Source organism: Prenolepis imparis, unplaced genomic scaffold (assembly GCF_030444845.1).
Source record: "Prenolepis imparis isolate NDT839.2.m4 unplaced genomic scaffold, iyPreImpa1.0 SCAF_10, whole genome shotgun sequence".
NCBI classification, from domain to species: domain Eukaryota; kingdom Metazoa; phylum Arthropoda; class Insecta; order Hymenoptera; family Formicidae; genus Prenolepis; species Prenolepis imparis.
The window spans coordinates 7703012-7719511 of NW_028141168.1; the positions used below are offsets into that span (position 1 = coordinate 7703012).

A 16500-nucleotide genomic window follows, 5' to 3' on the forward strand; every position below is an offset into this window, starting at 1 on the left:
CAATTTTCATTGGAGTATACCATGATAAGGTAGGGAGAACTTAAAAATATTAGTGCTGCTTGAATGTTTAAAATCATTAATTGTAAAATGGAACATAACTTATAACTTTTTAATAATATTTATGTAACAAAAAAATACTGTTATAAAAAATCATAAGTTCAGCATATTAATATATCATAAATTATTAACAAATTTTATTTCTCCTACGCGTCTGATAGTACGACTGATAATATGTTCGATATAAGGTCAATCATTTCTTGAAATATGATAAACGTAAAAAATAAACCTAAAATAATAAATGTAAAAATATAGAAAAATTTACATCTTATATTACATCTATTTTAAAATAATATGATTATATTACTAGACTAGATTAAAATTGTCAATATTATTTGTTGAATATAAATCATTAATTTACTGCATATTGTCTTCATATATCAGACATTTAGAAATTGTATAAAGAACCTCAACTTTGTGGACGATACATTGGAAAAATTGGGAATAATAACAGATTACAAACTGCGTACAAGAACAATATGGCTCATTTTAGGATGGTTTATAATAGCCATACTCATAATTTGTGCACAAATTCAACATTTCAAAAACAATAATATTCAATTTGCGCAAGCTATATACATTCCTTTGGTGCGCATTTATTACATGCATATTAATATTATAAGCGATTTAACTATAATAAGTATGATTGGGTTAGTTCAAACTTTTAAGTATACAAAAATATTTGTTTATTTTTGCCTATAACTATATACTAATCTTTTCAATTTTTAGATACGTAGGACTGAAATTTGATCAAATCAACGAGCATCTTGAGAAATTGATGGAATTGATAGAACATGGTCATAAACATAAAATAAAGCAGGCTTGGGAACATCCCGTATTACTTTTCCATCAATATAGATATGCAAAAATTTCGAGAAGCGAATATATGATATGGACTGTAATGTAAGAGGATTTAAATCAGTTTAATTAATCATAACTGCACTTCGCGCCATAAGTTAATTTTATGTTTATTTTATATTAATTTTATGTTTATATAGACATCTTTATTCGGAGTTACGAAAAATATCTCGGAAAATAGATTCAATGTTTGGAACACAAATGACTCTCGAAATGGGATGTTATTTCGCTCGCATAGCGTTGAGTTCTCAAGAAGTTTTTAATATAATATTCATCAAAGATTATATATATGCTAGCAATAATAATAAAACATTATATGTCTTTATAGTAATAATACTGCTCCTCTTAGTAATTTTCAGACTTTTCTTCATTAATTATGAATGTGAGAAAGTTAGCATCAAGGTATCACGCTTAAAAAATGCATTTATATTTGAAATTTATTTATAACAATTATTTGACTAATTAAATTTTACATATATATAATATATAATATATAGAATATATATATATATATATATATAAAATATATATATATAGAAATACATAGAAATATATAGAATATATACACATATATATATAGAATTAAATATAAGCTAAAAAATAACATACATTTTATTTTACATATCAAAATTTTAGGCAAATGCGACAAGAAATTTTATAAGTAAATTTTCATATTTTAATTGCGATGTGAAAATTCGTGAAAATGTAAGTCCTAAATTTTAATGTATTTATTTGCCATCAAAATATAAACTTTTATTTAAGTAAAAAGAAGATCCAAAAACATGAATTCTATATTAAATAATACAATAAATTAAATATAGATACTACAACTTTTACTTATGACTCAAACGCCACTGAGATTCTGCGGGCTTGGATTATTCCAATTTGGTTTCAAATTCCTTCAAGGGGTATGTATATGTTATAATGATTAATTATCCATTAAAAATAGTTAAATCCATAAAAATTTAAAAAACTAGTGTTTCTTTCTCTATTTACAGTTTACTTCATCTGTTGCTACTGTTTTAGTAATATTATTACAAGTGCATACAAATAAGTAAACACATATTTAAAAAATTATAACATAATATGCAACAAAAATTTGATTGATTTATCGATATATAATATTTAATATATAATATTATACCTTATAAAATATACCATTTGAGGCATTTTGTTTTACGTAGATTTTATTTATCTGCCATATATCCTTTCACAAAAATTAGTCTTTGAAAACTATTCTAAATGTTACACCTTTATTTAATCAAAAAATATTTCTACATCTAATGTATAATCATATTTTGTATTTTCTATTATTTTATTTTTAATAAATATTAAACTCAATTACTGATTTTTCATTAATTAATAAAATTTTTAGATACGTATTAGAGCATTATAAACACTTTGGAAAAAAATAAAAATTAAGTATATTAAGAATAACATTTATATTTGCATTATAAAAGAGACGTCTCATCCATTATTCCGACTCATATAAATGTGTCACGGCTTGTAAACTTTAGCCGATCGATTATTTTAATATTCTTAAGTATTCCGATGTTACAAATACTCAGTAGCATTATCATTTGGAGAGACACGGCTGTTCAGTCCGCAAAAGAAATATGTACATATAGTTTGGAATCGAAATAGTACGCGCAATGACCAATAATATTCAAACAATTTTAACACCGCTTTTGATAATTGCTTATGTGTCCGGTTTAAAAATGGTCGAATTTTCGACAAGTCGCCGGAAAGATCGATTTTCTCTGCTGTATATATTGCTACTTTGGTCGATTTATTTCTTTTTACTAATACGTATAGTATTACCTCACATAATCCATTACAATGTCGACTTTCTCATTTTCTTTGGTCTGAACATTTTTATTTCGTTAATGTCAGTTATCTCAGGAGTGTATTATAATAAGGTAAGAAAATGTTGGTATATCACGTCTTGTATTAATAATAAATAATTTAGATTGTATTTAAATAGAATCTCTTTAATAGCTTGATTCTCTTTAATAATATAGTTTGCAGTGCTGCACAATATTTATTTAGCAAAAATTACTGTCATAACAATATACGATTTTCTGCATCTCGATACAGAAGTGAAAATTATTAGCAAAGCTTTCTTTTCGCTACATATTCACAATAAGATTATTGCTTTTTAAATTAAAAATATAAAAATAATATTCAATTCTTTAAGAATTAATATTATGCTACTAGATATAAAGTTGTCAAGCTTTCAAGCAAATAAAATTTAATTATATATACTTTTTACTACACAGAAGTTTAAAAAATGTCTACAAAAGATCGCTTTTGTCGATGATACGCTAAAACAACTTGGAACAACGGCGGATTATCAGAAATTACATTTAAAAATAGTATTGCTTATCTTAGGATGGTGCATGGTGGCCATATTAATAACATATATAGAGATTGTACGGAAAAATAATGAAATAGGTCATAATGTTATAGTAGCTTTCAGTATGACTTTTGTATTATTTTATTGTCTTCATCTTAATTTCATTAGCGACCTGATTATTGCCAGTGCTCTTGGGTTAGTACATGCATATATTTGTATACATACATATTTATATACGCGTGTGTGTGTATGTGTATGTATATAAAATTAAAAAAACATATGCAATAATTTCTGAAAAAAAATTATGTTATAAATATTAATTTATTACGTATAAAAACTTGAAACTTTTTCTTGAAGTTTAAATTTATTCTTGATTTAGAAGTATAAATAATCATTATTTTTATTTATACATAAATATAGATATATAGGACTGAAGTTTGATCAAATTAATGATAATCTTCGAAAGCTGACTAATGAATGTGAAATAAAACAGGCTTGGAAAGATCACGTGTTACATTCGCGTCAACACAGACAATTAAAAACTATAAACAACAAATATTTGACATGGATAGTAATGTAAGAGTTAAAATAAATTTAAGAAGGAATAAAGAGTTTTTATAGTTAAATATTTACAGTAAATACAATTAAATATTCTATCGTATTATAGACATCTTTATTTGGAGTTATGTAAAATATCTCGCGAAATAAATTCAATATTTGGAATGCAAATGACTATCAAAATGGGATTGTATTTCGGTCTTATAGGATCATTTTGGCGTGTAATATTTAGCACAATATTCATCAAATATTATATTAATGAAAAGAACGAATTCTTGATCATAACGTTATTTTGGGAGATTGTGATCGCTTTCCAAGTTGTTCTCATTAATTGTACATGTGAAAGAGTCAGCTTTAAGGTATAAATTCTATATTCAATTTTGAAATACATATTTATAAAATTCGATTTATTATATGCTTAATGTTATTAAAAAATTCTTAGAGTACATTACTAAAACAAAATTCAACACTAATATGTATTTCATATTATAAATCATATTATATTTGAATTGTAGGCAAATGCAATAGGAAGTTTTATAAATAGAATATCATATTCTACTTGTGATGTTGAAATTCGTGAAAATGTAAGTCTTATTGTACACGTTTGTGTAGAGTTATTAAAATAAATCTAAGTAAAAATTAAATTGAAGTAATTTAAATTTAAGTAAATTTAAGTAAAGAAGAATTATGAAAAAATATATATATTAAATAATACATTTCAATAATATAGATTTCACAGCTTTTACTTCAAGTGATTCAATCGCCACTCAGATTCTATGGGATTGGACTTTTCCAGTTTGGTTTCAAATTTCTTTACGGAGTACGTAATTGTCATACAACTTATTTATTATAAATAATTAAATCTATAAAATATTAAATAGAGATTAACTGTATTTCAGTTCTCAACTTCTATCGCGACTGTCGTGATTATATTAGTACAAGCACATACAAATAGACATTGTTAGAAAATGATGATATATATTAATGTATAAAAATAAAAAATATTTTCTTGACACATTTCTTAAAAATTAATTTTACAAAAGCTTCTGCAAAATATAAACCTAATATTTCTAATCTTTTATGTAGTTTTAATTTTTTTTTTATTCTTTGTGTCCTTTCTCCTTCTCTCCTTCCCCTCATTCTCGAATTAATATTATTTTATTATTATATTATCAGAGTTGATATTGATTAAAATCAATAATAAATTATAACATCATAATATATCATTATTTGATGCTTTTAATCATTTTATAAAAACATATAATCATATAAGTAAAAAAATGGAAAATAAGAGTGCCAAAAACAACATCGCACTATTTGCATACGTATTTTGTCTGAAAACATGTGACGCATCCAATCATCTGTTTCTATATAGTTTGCAATATGAAAAATTCAGTATATCGATTATTTCATTATGCATAAATGTAATGAATAAAATTACGAATTCCACTTCATTCGTTCCAGCGCAATAGTTGACAAAGCAAGTGCAGTTCAAAGTAACATTCATTATGAGCATTCGAAAAATTTTATCACCATTGTTAATGATCAGTTATGTGTGCGGTTTAAGAATGATTGAGTTTCCTGCAGGTGCCCGGAGGCGATGGTTCGGGCTTTTGTATATACTGTTATTGTGGTCAATTTACTATTTTATCTATATATATGGAGTAATGCCTTATATAAAAAATTACTCTACTCTATACCATATCTGGTTTGGATTAAACATGTTTACTGCGTTATCCTCAATTATCGTTGGGGTATATCATGATAAGGTAGGAAGAACTTAACGTAGAAAAATATTAATGCAGCTTGAATATTTGAAAAAAATTAATAGTAAAATGGAACATAATTTATAATTTTTTTATAATATTAATGTAACAAAAAGACACTGTCATAATAATATAAATAATTTAGCATTTACTGCATATTGTTTTCTTATCAGACATTTAAAAATTGTATAAAGAATCTCACTATTGTGGACGAAACATTGGAAAAATTGGGAACAATCACAGATTATAAACTATATATAAGAACAGTATGGCTTATTTTAGGATGGTTTATAGTAACTGTAATAATTTTTTCACTGGAATTCGGAGTTATGAGAATCCCAGAAAATCAGGACATTGCACAATCTATCTACATTCCTTTTATGCGCAGATATTGTATACATATAAATATTATCAATGATTTAACTATAATGAGCATGCTTGGGTGTGTTCAAACTTTTAAATATACAAGAATTTGCTTATATTTGCTTATACCCATCGACTAATCTTCTTAATTTTTAGGTATGTAGGATTGAAATTTAATCAAATCAATGAACACATTCAGAAATTAACTAAAGCTAACAAATGTATAGTGAAACGGACTTGGGAACATTCAGTATTACTTTTTCAATCTAAATACGCAAGAACTTTGGAAAACGGATACATAATATGGATTATAATGTAAGAAATTTTATTTTACTTTAATCATGGTTGCACATCGCGCAATAAGCTAATATTACATTTTCACAGACATCTTTATTTGGAATTACGTAAAATATGCCGCATAATAGATTCAATATTCGGAGCACTAATGACTCTTGAAATGGGATGTTTCTTTGCTTGCATAGCGTTGCTTTCTCAAGAAGTTTTTAATACGATATTTATCAACAATTATACCTATAATAATACAACACTCTATATGTCTTCACTTCTAATACAGCTTTTGTTAGAAGTTTTCAAAGTCTTTCTCATTAATTATGAATGTGAGAAAGTTAGCATCAAGGTACAAAATGCATCTTTAAAACTTATATTTGACAAACAAATATTAAAATTAAAAAGGCAAATAATAAGAGCCAAACGCAATGGATGAATTCACAACTTCAGTTCGCTCTCACGACACGCTACTTTAATTTTTCAACTAATTTATATACTGAAGATGGTCCGATAGAAGGCTCGAAACGTTTATTTGCCGTTTAATTAAGAATAATAAATGATTGTTTACGGCACCTTATATCCAGTACGTTTGGCTCTTATTTGCCTTTATAAGTTTAATATTTATTAGTTCATATTCAGAGCCTTACACTTCTATTATTATGTTTAAAAATTATTTCACTTATTAAATCATATATATATATATTAATAAGTTTTATTTTAAAAATTAATTTTATTTTACATCTTATTTTAGGCAAATGCAACAGGAAATTTTATAAGTGAAGTATTATATTCCAATTCCGATGTTGAAATTCGTGAAAATGTAAATCTAAATATTTAATGAATTAATTTGTTATCCAAATATAAACTTTTATATAAACTTTTAAGTTTAATTATATAAAAACAAAGAATCGAAAACATATATATTAAATAATCCTTTGAATTAATATAGATTCTACAACTTTTACTTATAATTCAATCGCCATTGAGATTCTGCGGACTTGGACTCTTTCAATTTGGTTTCAAATTCCTTCAAAAAGTATGTGTGTTAGAATGATATAATTATTCATTACAAGTAGTTAATTTATAATAAAAAATTACTCTTTCTTTCTTTCTTTACAGTTTACTGCTTCAATTGCCACCGTTTTAGTTATATTAATACAAGCGCATACAAATAAGTAAATATTTTTTAAAAATTATAATAAACATAGTATGCTGAAACAATTTGATTGATTCTATGTGGACACATTATATTTAATATGTAATACTTTATAAAATATATCATATGTCATATATATAATATGTATATAATATATAGTATATAAAAACTTATATAATTACATGGCGTTATGTAATCTGAATATATTTTTGACAATTATACAAATTAAACCATTCAATTATGTAGCTCGTAAATATATCATAAATCGTTCAACCCTTAAAATAAAATTGAAAAACAAAACGACATAAAAAGATTTTATTTTACATCTTTGACTTCTTTTGCACAAGAATCATTTTCTTTTCGATTATATTACATTTCTCCACTCAATTTTGTATAGTTGTGCTCTGTGAAAATTAATATTATCTCGTTAGAGCGAGAAAGAGAACGTTGCAAAATAAAAGATTAATATTTTCTAATTTACTTCCACGTCAATTTTGTGTATCCGCCTTATCTTTTCTTCACAAAAATTATTTTTTGCGTAAAATCAATTTTAATTATTTGTTCAAATAATATGATTTCTACAACTATAACAAAAACATAATTTTGTGATCATTTTTTTGCTATCATTTCATTTTTAAATTGATATTAAAGTCTTATATCTCTTATTACTTGATAAAATTTTTAGATGTATATATGTCATAGTATTATACAAACTTTGGAGACAAAAAACGAAGATAAAATGTATTTGTAACATCACTCATATTTACATAAGCTTTCATAAAAACAGACCATATCCATCGTTGTGACCTATTTAAATATATCGCGGCAAATTTTAGCAGATCGATTATTTTAATAATCTTAAGTATTCTGACATTATATATATACAAATACTCACTACCGTCATCATTTGGTGAAACGCGGCCGTTCAGTTGGCAAACGAAATACAGTTCAATCGAAGGAATCAAAGTAGTACGCGCGATGACCAATAATATTCAAATTATTTTAACACCGCTTTTGATAATTGCTTATGTGTCCGGTTTAAAAATGGTCGAATTTTCGACAAGTCGCCGGAAAGACCGATTTTCTCTGCTGTATATATTGCTACTTTGGTCGATTTATTTCTTTTTACTAATACGTACAGTATTATCTCACATAATCCATTACAATGTCGACTTTTTCATTTTCTTTGGTCTGAACATTTTTATTTCGTTAATGTCAGTTATCTCAGTATTATAATAAGGTAAGAAAATGTTGGTATATCACGTCTTGTATTAATAATAAATAATTTAGATTGTATTCAAATAGAATCTCTTTAATAGCTTGATTCTCTTTAATAATATAGTTTGCAGTGCTGCACAATATTTATTTAGCAAAAATTACTGTCATAACAATATACGATTTTCTGCATCTCGATACAGAAGTGAAAATTATTAGCAAAGCTTTCTTTTCGCTACATATTCACAATAAGATTATTGCTTTTTAAATTAAAAATATAAAAATAATATTCAATTCTTTAAGAATTAATATTATGCTACTAGATATAAAGTTGTCAAGCTTTCAAGCAAATAAAATTTAATTATATATACTTTTTACTACACAGAAGTTTAAAAAATGTCTACAAAAGATCGCTTTTGTCGATGATACGCTAAAACAACTTGGAACAACGGCGGATTATCAGAAATTACATTTAAAAATAGTATTGCTTATCTTAGGATGGTGCATGGTGGCCATATTAATAACATATATAGAGATTGTACGGAAAAATAATGAAATAGGTCATAATGTTATAGTAGCTTTCAGTATGACCTTTGTATTATTTTATTGTCTTCATCTTAATTTCACTAGCGACCTGATTATTGCCAGTGCTCTTGGGTTGGTACATGCATATATTTGTATACATACATATTTATATACGCGTGTGTGTGTATGTGTATGTATATAAAATTAAAAAAACATATGCAATAATTTCTGAAAAAAAATTATGTTATAAATATTAATTTATTACGTATAAAAACTTGAAACTTTTTCTTGAAGTTTAAATTTATTCTTGATTTAGAAGTATAAATAATCATTATTTTTATTTATACATAAATATAGATATATAGGACTGAAGTTTGATCAAATTAATGATAATCTTCGAAAGCTGACTAATGAATGTGAAATAAAACAGGCTTGGAAAGATCACGTGTTACATTCGCGTCAACACAGACAATTAAAAACTTTAAACAACAAATATTTGACATGGATAGTAATGTAAGAGTTAAAATAAATTTAAGAAGGAATAAAGAGTTTTTATAGTTAAATATTTACAGTAATTACAATTAAATATTCTATCGTATTATAGACATCTTTATTTGGAGTTATGTAAAATATCTCGCGAAATATATTCAATATTTGGGATGCAAATGACTATCAAAATGGGATTGTATTTCGGTCTTATAGGATCATTTTGGCGTGTAATATTTAGCACAATATTCATCAAATATTATATTAATGAAAAGAACGAATTCTTGATCATAACGTTATTTTGGGAAATTGTGATCGCTTTCCAAGTTGTTCTCATTAATTGTACATGTGAAAGAGTCAGCTTTAAGGTATAAATTCTATATTCAATTTTGAAATACATATTTATAAAATTCGATTTATTATATGCTTAATGTTATTAAAAAATTCTTAGAGTACATTACTAAAACAAAATTTAACACTAATATGTATTTCATATTATAAATCATATTATATTTGAATTGTAGGCAAATGCAATAGGAAGTTTTATAAATAGAATATCATATTCTACTTGTGATGTTGAAATTCGTGAAAATGTAAGTCTTATTGTACACGTTTGTGTAGAGTTATTAAAATAAATCTAAGTAAAAATTAAATTGAAGTAATTTAAATTTAAGTAAATTTAAGTAAAGAAGAATTATGAAAAAATATATATATTAAATAATACATTTCAATAATATAGATTTCACAGCTTTTACTTCAAGTGATTCAATCGGCACTCAGATTCTATGGGATTGGACTTTTCCAGTTTGGTTTCAAATTTCTTTACGGAGTACGTAATTGTCATACAACTTATTTATTATAAATAATTAAATCTATAAAATATTAAATAGAGATTAACTGTATTTCAGTTCTCAACTTCTATCGCGACTGTCGTGATTATATTAGTACAAGCACATACAAATAGACATTGTTAGAAAATGATGATATATATTAATGTATAAAAATAAAAAATATTTTCTTGACACATTTCTTAAAAATTAATTTTACAAAAGCTTCTGCAAAATATAAACCTAATATTTCTAATCTTTTATGTAGTTTTAATTTTTTTTTTATTCTTCGTGTCCTTTCTCCTTCCCTCCTTCCCCTCATTCTCGAATTAATATTATTTTATTATTATATTATCAGAGTTGATATTGATTAAAATCAATAATAAATTATAACATCATAATATATCATTATTTGATGCTTTTAATCATTTTATAAAAACATATAATCATATAAGTAAAAAAATGGAAAATAAGAGTGCCAAAAACAACATCGCACTATTTGCATATGTATTTTGTCTGAAAACATGTGACGCATCCAATCATCTGTTTCTATATAGTTTGCAATATGAAAAATTCAGTATATCGATTATTTCATTATGCATAAATGTAATGAATAAAATTACGAATTCCACTTCATTCGTTCCAGCGCAATAGTTGACAAAGCAAGTGCAGTTCAAAGTAACATTCATTATGAGCATTCGAAAAATTTTATCACCATTGTTAATGATCAGTTATGTGTGCGGTTTAAGAATGATTGAGTTTCCTGCAGGTGCCCGGAGGCGATGGTTCGGGCTTTTGTATATACTGTTATTGTGGTCAATTTACTATTTTATCTATATATATGGAGTAATGCCTTATATAAAAAATTACTCTACTCTATACCATATCTGGTTTGGATTAAACATGTTTACTGCGTTATCCTCAATTATCGTTGGGGTATATCATGATAAGGTAGGAAGAACTTAACGTAGAAAAATATTAATGCAGCTTGAATATTTGAAAAAAATTAATAGTAAAATGGAACATAATTTATAATTTTTTTATAATATTAATGTAACAAAAAGACACTGTCATAATAATATAAATAATTTAGCATTTACTGCATATTGTTTTCTTATCAGACATTTAAAAATTGTATAAAGAATCTCACTATTGTGGACGAAACATTGGAAAAATTGGGAACAATCACAGATTATAAACTATATATAAGAACAGTATGGCTTATTTTAGGATGGTTTATAGTAACTGTAATAATTTTTTCTCTGGAATTCGGACTTATGAGAATCCGAGATAATCAGGACATTGTACAGTCTATCTACATTCCTTTTATGCGCAGATATTGTATACTTATAAATATTATCAATGATTTAACTATAATGAGCATGCTTGGGTGTGTTCAAACTTTTAAATATACAAGAATTTGCTTATATTTGCTTATACCCATCGACTAATCTTCTTAATTTTTAGGTATGTAGGATTGAAATTTAATCAAATCAATGAACACATTCAGAAATTAACTAAAGCTAACAAATGTATAGTGAAGCGGACTTGGGAACATTCGGTATTACTTTTTCAATCTAAATACGCAAGAACTTTGGAAAGCGGATACATAATATGGATTATAATGTAAGAAATTTTATTTTACTTTAATCATGGTTGCACATCGCGCAATAAGCTAATATTACGTTTTCACAGACATCTTTATTTGGAATTACGTAAAATATGCCGCATAATAGATTCAATATTCGGAGCACTAATGACTCTTGAAATGGGATGTTTCTTCGCTTGCATAGCGTTGCTTTCTCAAGAAGTTTTTAATACGATATTTATCAACAATTATACCTATAATAATACACTCTATATGTCTACACTTCTAATACAGCTTTTGTTAGAAGTTTTCAAAGTCTTTCTCATTAATTATGAATGTGAGAAAGTTAGCATCAAGGTACAAAATGCATCTTTAAAACTTATATTTGACAAACAAATATTAAAATTAAAAAGGCAAATAATAAGAGCCAAACGCAATGGATGAATTCACAACTTCAGTTCGCTCTCACGACACGCTACTTTAATTTTTCAACTAATTTATATACTGAAGATGGTCCGATAGAAGGCTCGAAACGTTTATTTGCCGTTTAATTAAGAATAATAAATGATTGTTTACGGCACCTTATATCCAGTGCGTTTGGCTCTTATTTGCCTTTATAAGTTTAATATTTATTAGTTCATATTCAGAGCCTTACACTTCTATTATTATGTTTAACAATTATTTCACTTATTAAATCATATATATATATATATATATATATATATATATATATTAATAAGTTTTATTTTAAAAATTAATTTTATTTTACATCTTATTTTAGGCAAATGCAACAGGAAATTTTATAAGTGAAGTATTATATTCCAATTCCGATGTTGAAATTCGTGAAAATGTAAATCTAAATATTTAATGAATTAATTTGTTATCCAAATATAAACTTTTATATAAACTTTTAAGTTTAATTATATAAAAACAAAGAATCGAAAACATATATATTAAATAATCCTTTGAATTAATATAGATTCTACAACTTTTACTTATAATTCAATCGCCATTGAGATTCTGCGGACTTGGACTCTTTCAATTTGGTTTCAAATTCCTTCAAAAAGTATGTGTGTTAGAATATAATTATTCATTACAAATAGTTAATTTATAATAAAAAATTACTCTTTCTTTCTTTTTTTACAGTTTACTGCTTCAATTGCCACCGTTTTAGTTATATTAATACAAGCGCATACAAATAAGTAAATATTTTTTAAAAATTATAATAAACATAGTATGCTGAAACAATTTGATTGATTCTATGTGGGCACATTATATTTAATATGTAATACTTTATAAAATATATCATATGTCATATATATAATATGTATATAATATATAGTATATAAAAACTTATATAATTACATGGCGTTATGTAATCTGAATATATTTTTGACAATTATACAAATTAAATCATTCAATTATGTAGCTCGTAAATATATCATAAATCGTTCAACCCTTAAAATAAAATTGAAAAACAAAACGACATAAAAAGATTTTATTTTACATCTTTGACTTCTTTTGCACAAGAATCATTTTCTTTTCGATTATATTACATTTCTCCACTCAATTTTGTATAGTTGTGCTCTCTGAAAATTAATATTATCTCGTTAAAGAGAGAAAGAGTTGCAAAATAAAAGATTAATATTTTCTAATTTACTTCCACGTCAATTTTGTCTCCGCCTTATCTTTTCTTCACAAAAATTATTTTTTGCATAAAATCAATTTTAATTATTTGTTCAAATAATATGATTTCTACAACTATAACAAAAACATAATTTTGTGATCATTTTTTTGCTATCATTTCATTTTTAAATTGATATTAAAGTCTTATATCTCTTATTACTTGATAAAATTTTTAGATGTATGTATGTCATAGTATTATACAAACTTTGGAGACAAAAAACGAAGATAAAATGTATTTGTAACATCACTCATATTTACATAAGCTTTCATAAAAACAGACCATATCCATCGTTGTGACCTATTTAAATATATCGCGGCAAATTTTAGCAGATCGATAATTTTAATAATCTTAAGTATTCTGACATTATATATATATACAAATACTCACTACCGTCATCATTTGGTGAAACGCGGCCGTTCAGTTGGCAAACGAAATACAGTTCAATAGAAGGAATCAAAGTAGTACGCGCGATGACCAATAATATTCAAACTATTTTAACACCGCTTCTGATATTCAGTTATGTGTCTGGTTTAAAAATCATCGAGTTTTCGACAAGTCGCCGGAAAGCACGATTCTCTTTGCTATATATATTACTATTGTGGTCAATTTATTTCTTTCTCCTGACACATATAATAATATATATAATCAAATACAGTATAGACTTTCTCATTTTCTTTTGTCTGAACGTTTTTATTTCGTTAATGTCAGTTATTTTCGGAATCTATTATAATAAGGTAAGAAAATATTAATACATGACCACATGTATTAATAATAAAGAATATTGAATGTATTTGAATAGCTTGAATGTTTAATAATGTAATCTGTTATACCGTACAATATTTACTTAGCAAAAGAAACTGCTACAATGATATCTCTGCACTTTGATATATATATCAGCATAAATTATTAACAAGTTTCCTTTTACTACATTTCCACTATTTCTTTTTAAATTGAGACTATAAGAATAATATTCAAGTACTTTAAAAATTATAGTATTATGCTTTTAGATATAAAGTTGTCAAGCTCTCAAATATATTTTAATTATATACCCTCTTGCAACAGAAGTTTGAAAAATGTTTAAAGAAGATCGATATTGTTGATGATACCCTGGAACAACTTGGAATAACGACAGATTATCAAAAGTTGCATATGAAAATATTATGACTTGCCTTAGGGTGGTGCATGGTGGCTATATTAATGATCTATGTAGAGACTGCATGGTTCGGACATGAATTTAATTTTAATATTACAAAAGCTTCCTGTATTACTGTTGCAACAATTTATTGCTCTCACCTTAACTTCATTAGCGATTTGATTATTGCCAGTACTCTTAGGTTGGTACATACATACATATATATACATATATATATATATATATATATATATGTACATTGTATATTTATATATATATATAAATTTTTAAAAAATCATATGCAATAATTGATTTAAAAACCTTATGTTATCAATATTAATTTATTACGTATAAAAATTTAAACCTTCTTAAAGTATATGTGTGGCAAGGAAATAATAATGTATTGGCACGTATTTCATAATAACAATATCATCATTAATGTTATATCTATATACAGATATATAGGATTAAAGTTTGATCAAATTAATGAAAATTTTCGAAAGTTGACCAATGAATGTGAAATAAAGCTGGTTTGGGAAGATTACACGTTACGTTCGTGTCAACGCAGACATTTAAAAGGTCAAAGCAACAAATATATGACATGGATAATGATGTAAGAGTTCACATGAATTTAAGATAATGTAATGAGTTTTTGCAACAAAATTTATATACTACCGTATTTATACAGACATCTTCATTTGGAATTACGTAAAATATCTCGTGAAATAAATTCAATATTTGGAATGCAAATGACATTCAAAATGGCATTGTATTTCGGACTTATAGGATCAACTTTAGAAGAAATATTTAATATATTAATTCTCAAAAATTATATTAATAAAAAAAAGGAGTATCTTATCGTAATATTATTCTGGAACATTGTGTACACTTTCCAAGTTTTTCTTATTAATTGTATATGTGAAAGTGTCAGCGTCAAGGTATCAATTTTATATTCAATTTCGGTATGCATATGTAGTATTCGATATGTAAAATATATATATGTAATATATTCATTATATGTTTAATAATAAATAAATGTCAAAATTACACTACTAAACCAGAATTTAATACTAATATATGTATTTCATATATTTCAATTTTAGGCAAATGCAATAGGAAATTTTATAAATAGAATATCGTATTCCACTTATGATGTTGAAGTTCGTGAAAATGTAAGTCTTATTGTACACATTTATGTTGGCAATTAAAATAAATTTATATATAATAATTATAATAATTATTTAAATTTAAGTCAAGACAGAAAATCATAAAACTATGTATTATAAATAATATATATTAATAATATAGATTTCACAGCTTTTGTTGCAAGTGATTCAATTGCCACTCAAATTCTATGGGATTGGACTTTTTCAGTTTGGCTTCAAATTTCTTTACGGAGTATGTGTCATATAATTATTTTAAATATATTGTAAATAATTAAATCCATAAAATATTAAATCGAAATGTTTAATTGTTTTTCAGTTCTTTAGTTCTATCGCGACTGTCGTGGTCATAGTAGTACAAGTATATGCAAATAGCTATTGTTTTAAAAAATGATGATGTATAGAGTGTATATGTAGAAATTTTTTAATAAATGTATATAATGGACAGTATATAAATATTTGGTATGTAATATGT

General features: G+C 25.2%; 2 protein-coding genes and 1 long non-coding RNA gene across 3 annotated transcripts in view; 2 read left to right on the plus strand and 1 right to left on the minus strand.

Moving 5' to 3' along the window:
• The window catches only part of LOC145941927 (uncharacterized), a 244271-nt gene that overhangs the window by 214820 nt on the left and 12951 nt on the right, over window positions 1-16500 (minus strand). The window lies entirely within an intron of this gene.
• LOC145941307 (uncharacterized) lies at window positions 836-2006 on the plus strand. The gene is made up of 4 exons (XM_083047360.1): window positions 836-960; window positions 1552-1620; window positions 1737-1823; window positions 1914-2006. The coding sequence occupies exons 1-4, from the start codon at window positions 949-951 to the stop codon at window positions 1971-1973; spliced, it is 228 nt and encodes a 75-aa protein (XP_082903486.1). The 5' UTR covers window positions 836-948; the 3' UTR covers window positions 1974-2006.
• LOC145942109 (uncharacterized) lies at window positions 11832-16462 on the plus strand. The gene is made up of 7 exons (XM_083048594.1): window positions 11832-11845; window positions 11923-12081; window positions 15320-15475; window positions 15551-15800; window positions 15966-16034; window positions 16171-16260; window positions 16345-16462. Exons 1-7 carry the CDS (start codon window positions 11832-11834, stop codon window positions 16417-16419), a joined length of 813 nt encoding a protein of 270 aa, XP_082904720.1. The 3' UTR covers window positions 16420-16462.

Coding starts and splice junctions, on each gene's coding strand:
- LOC145942109 (XM_083048594.1), top strand. Junction 12,082..15,319: donor TACATAATATGGATTATAAT/GTAAGAAATTTT, acceptor ATCTATATACAG/ATATATAGGATTAAAGTTTG. Junction 15,801..15,965: donor GTGAAAGTGTCAGCGTCAAG/GTATCAATTTTA, acceptor TTTCAATTTTAG/GCAAATGCAATAGGAAATTT.
- LOC145941307 (XM_083047360.1), top strand. Junction 1,621..1,736: donor ATGTGAAAATTCGTGAAAAT/GTAAGTCCTAAA, acceptor AATTAAATATAG/ATACTACAACTTTTACTTAT. Junction 1,824..1,913: donor GTTTCAAATTCCTTCAAGGG/GTATGTATATGT, acceptor CTCTATTTACAG/TTTACTTCATCTGTTGCTAC.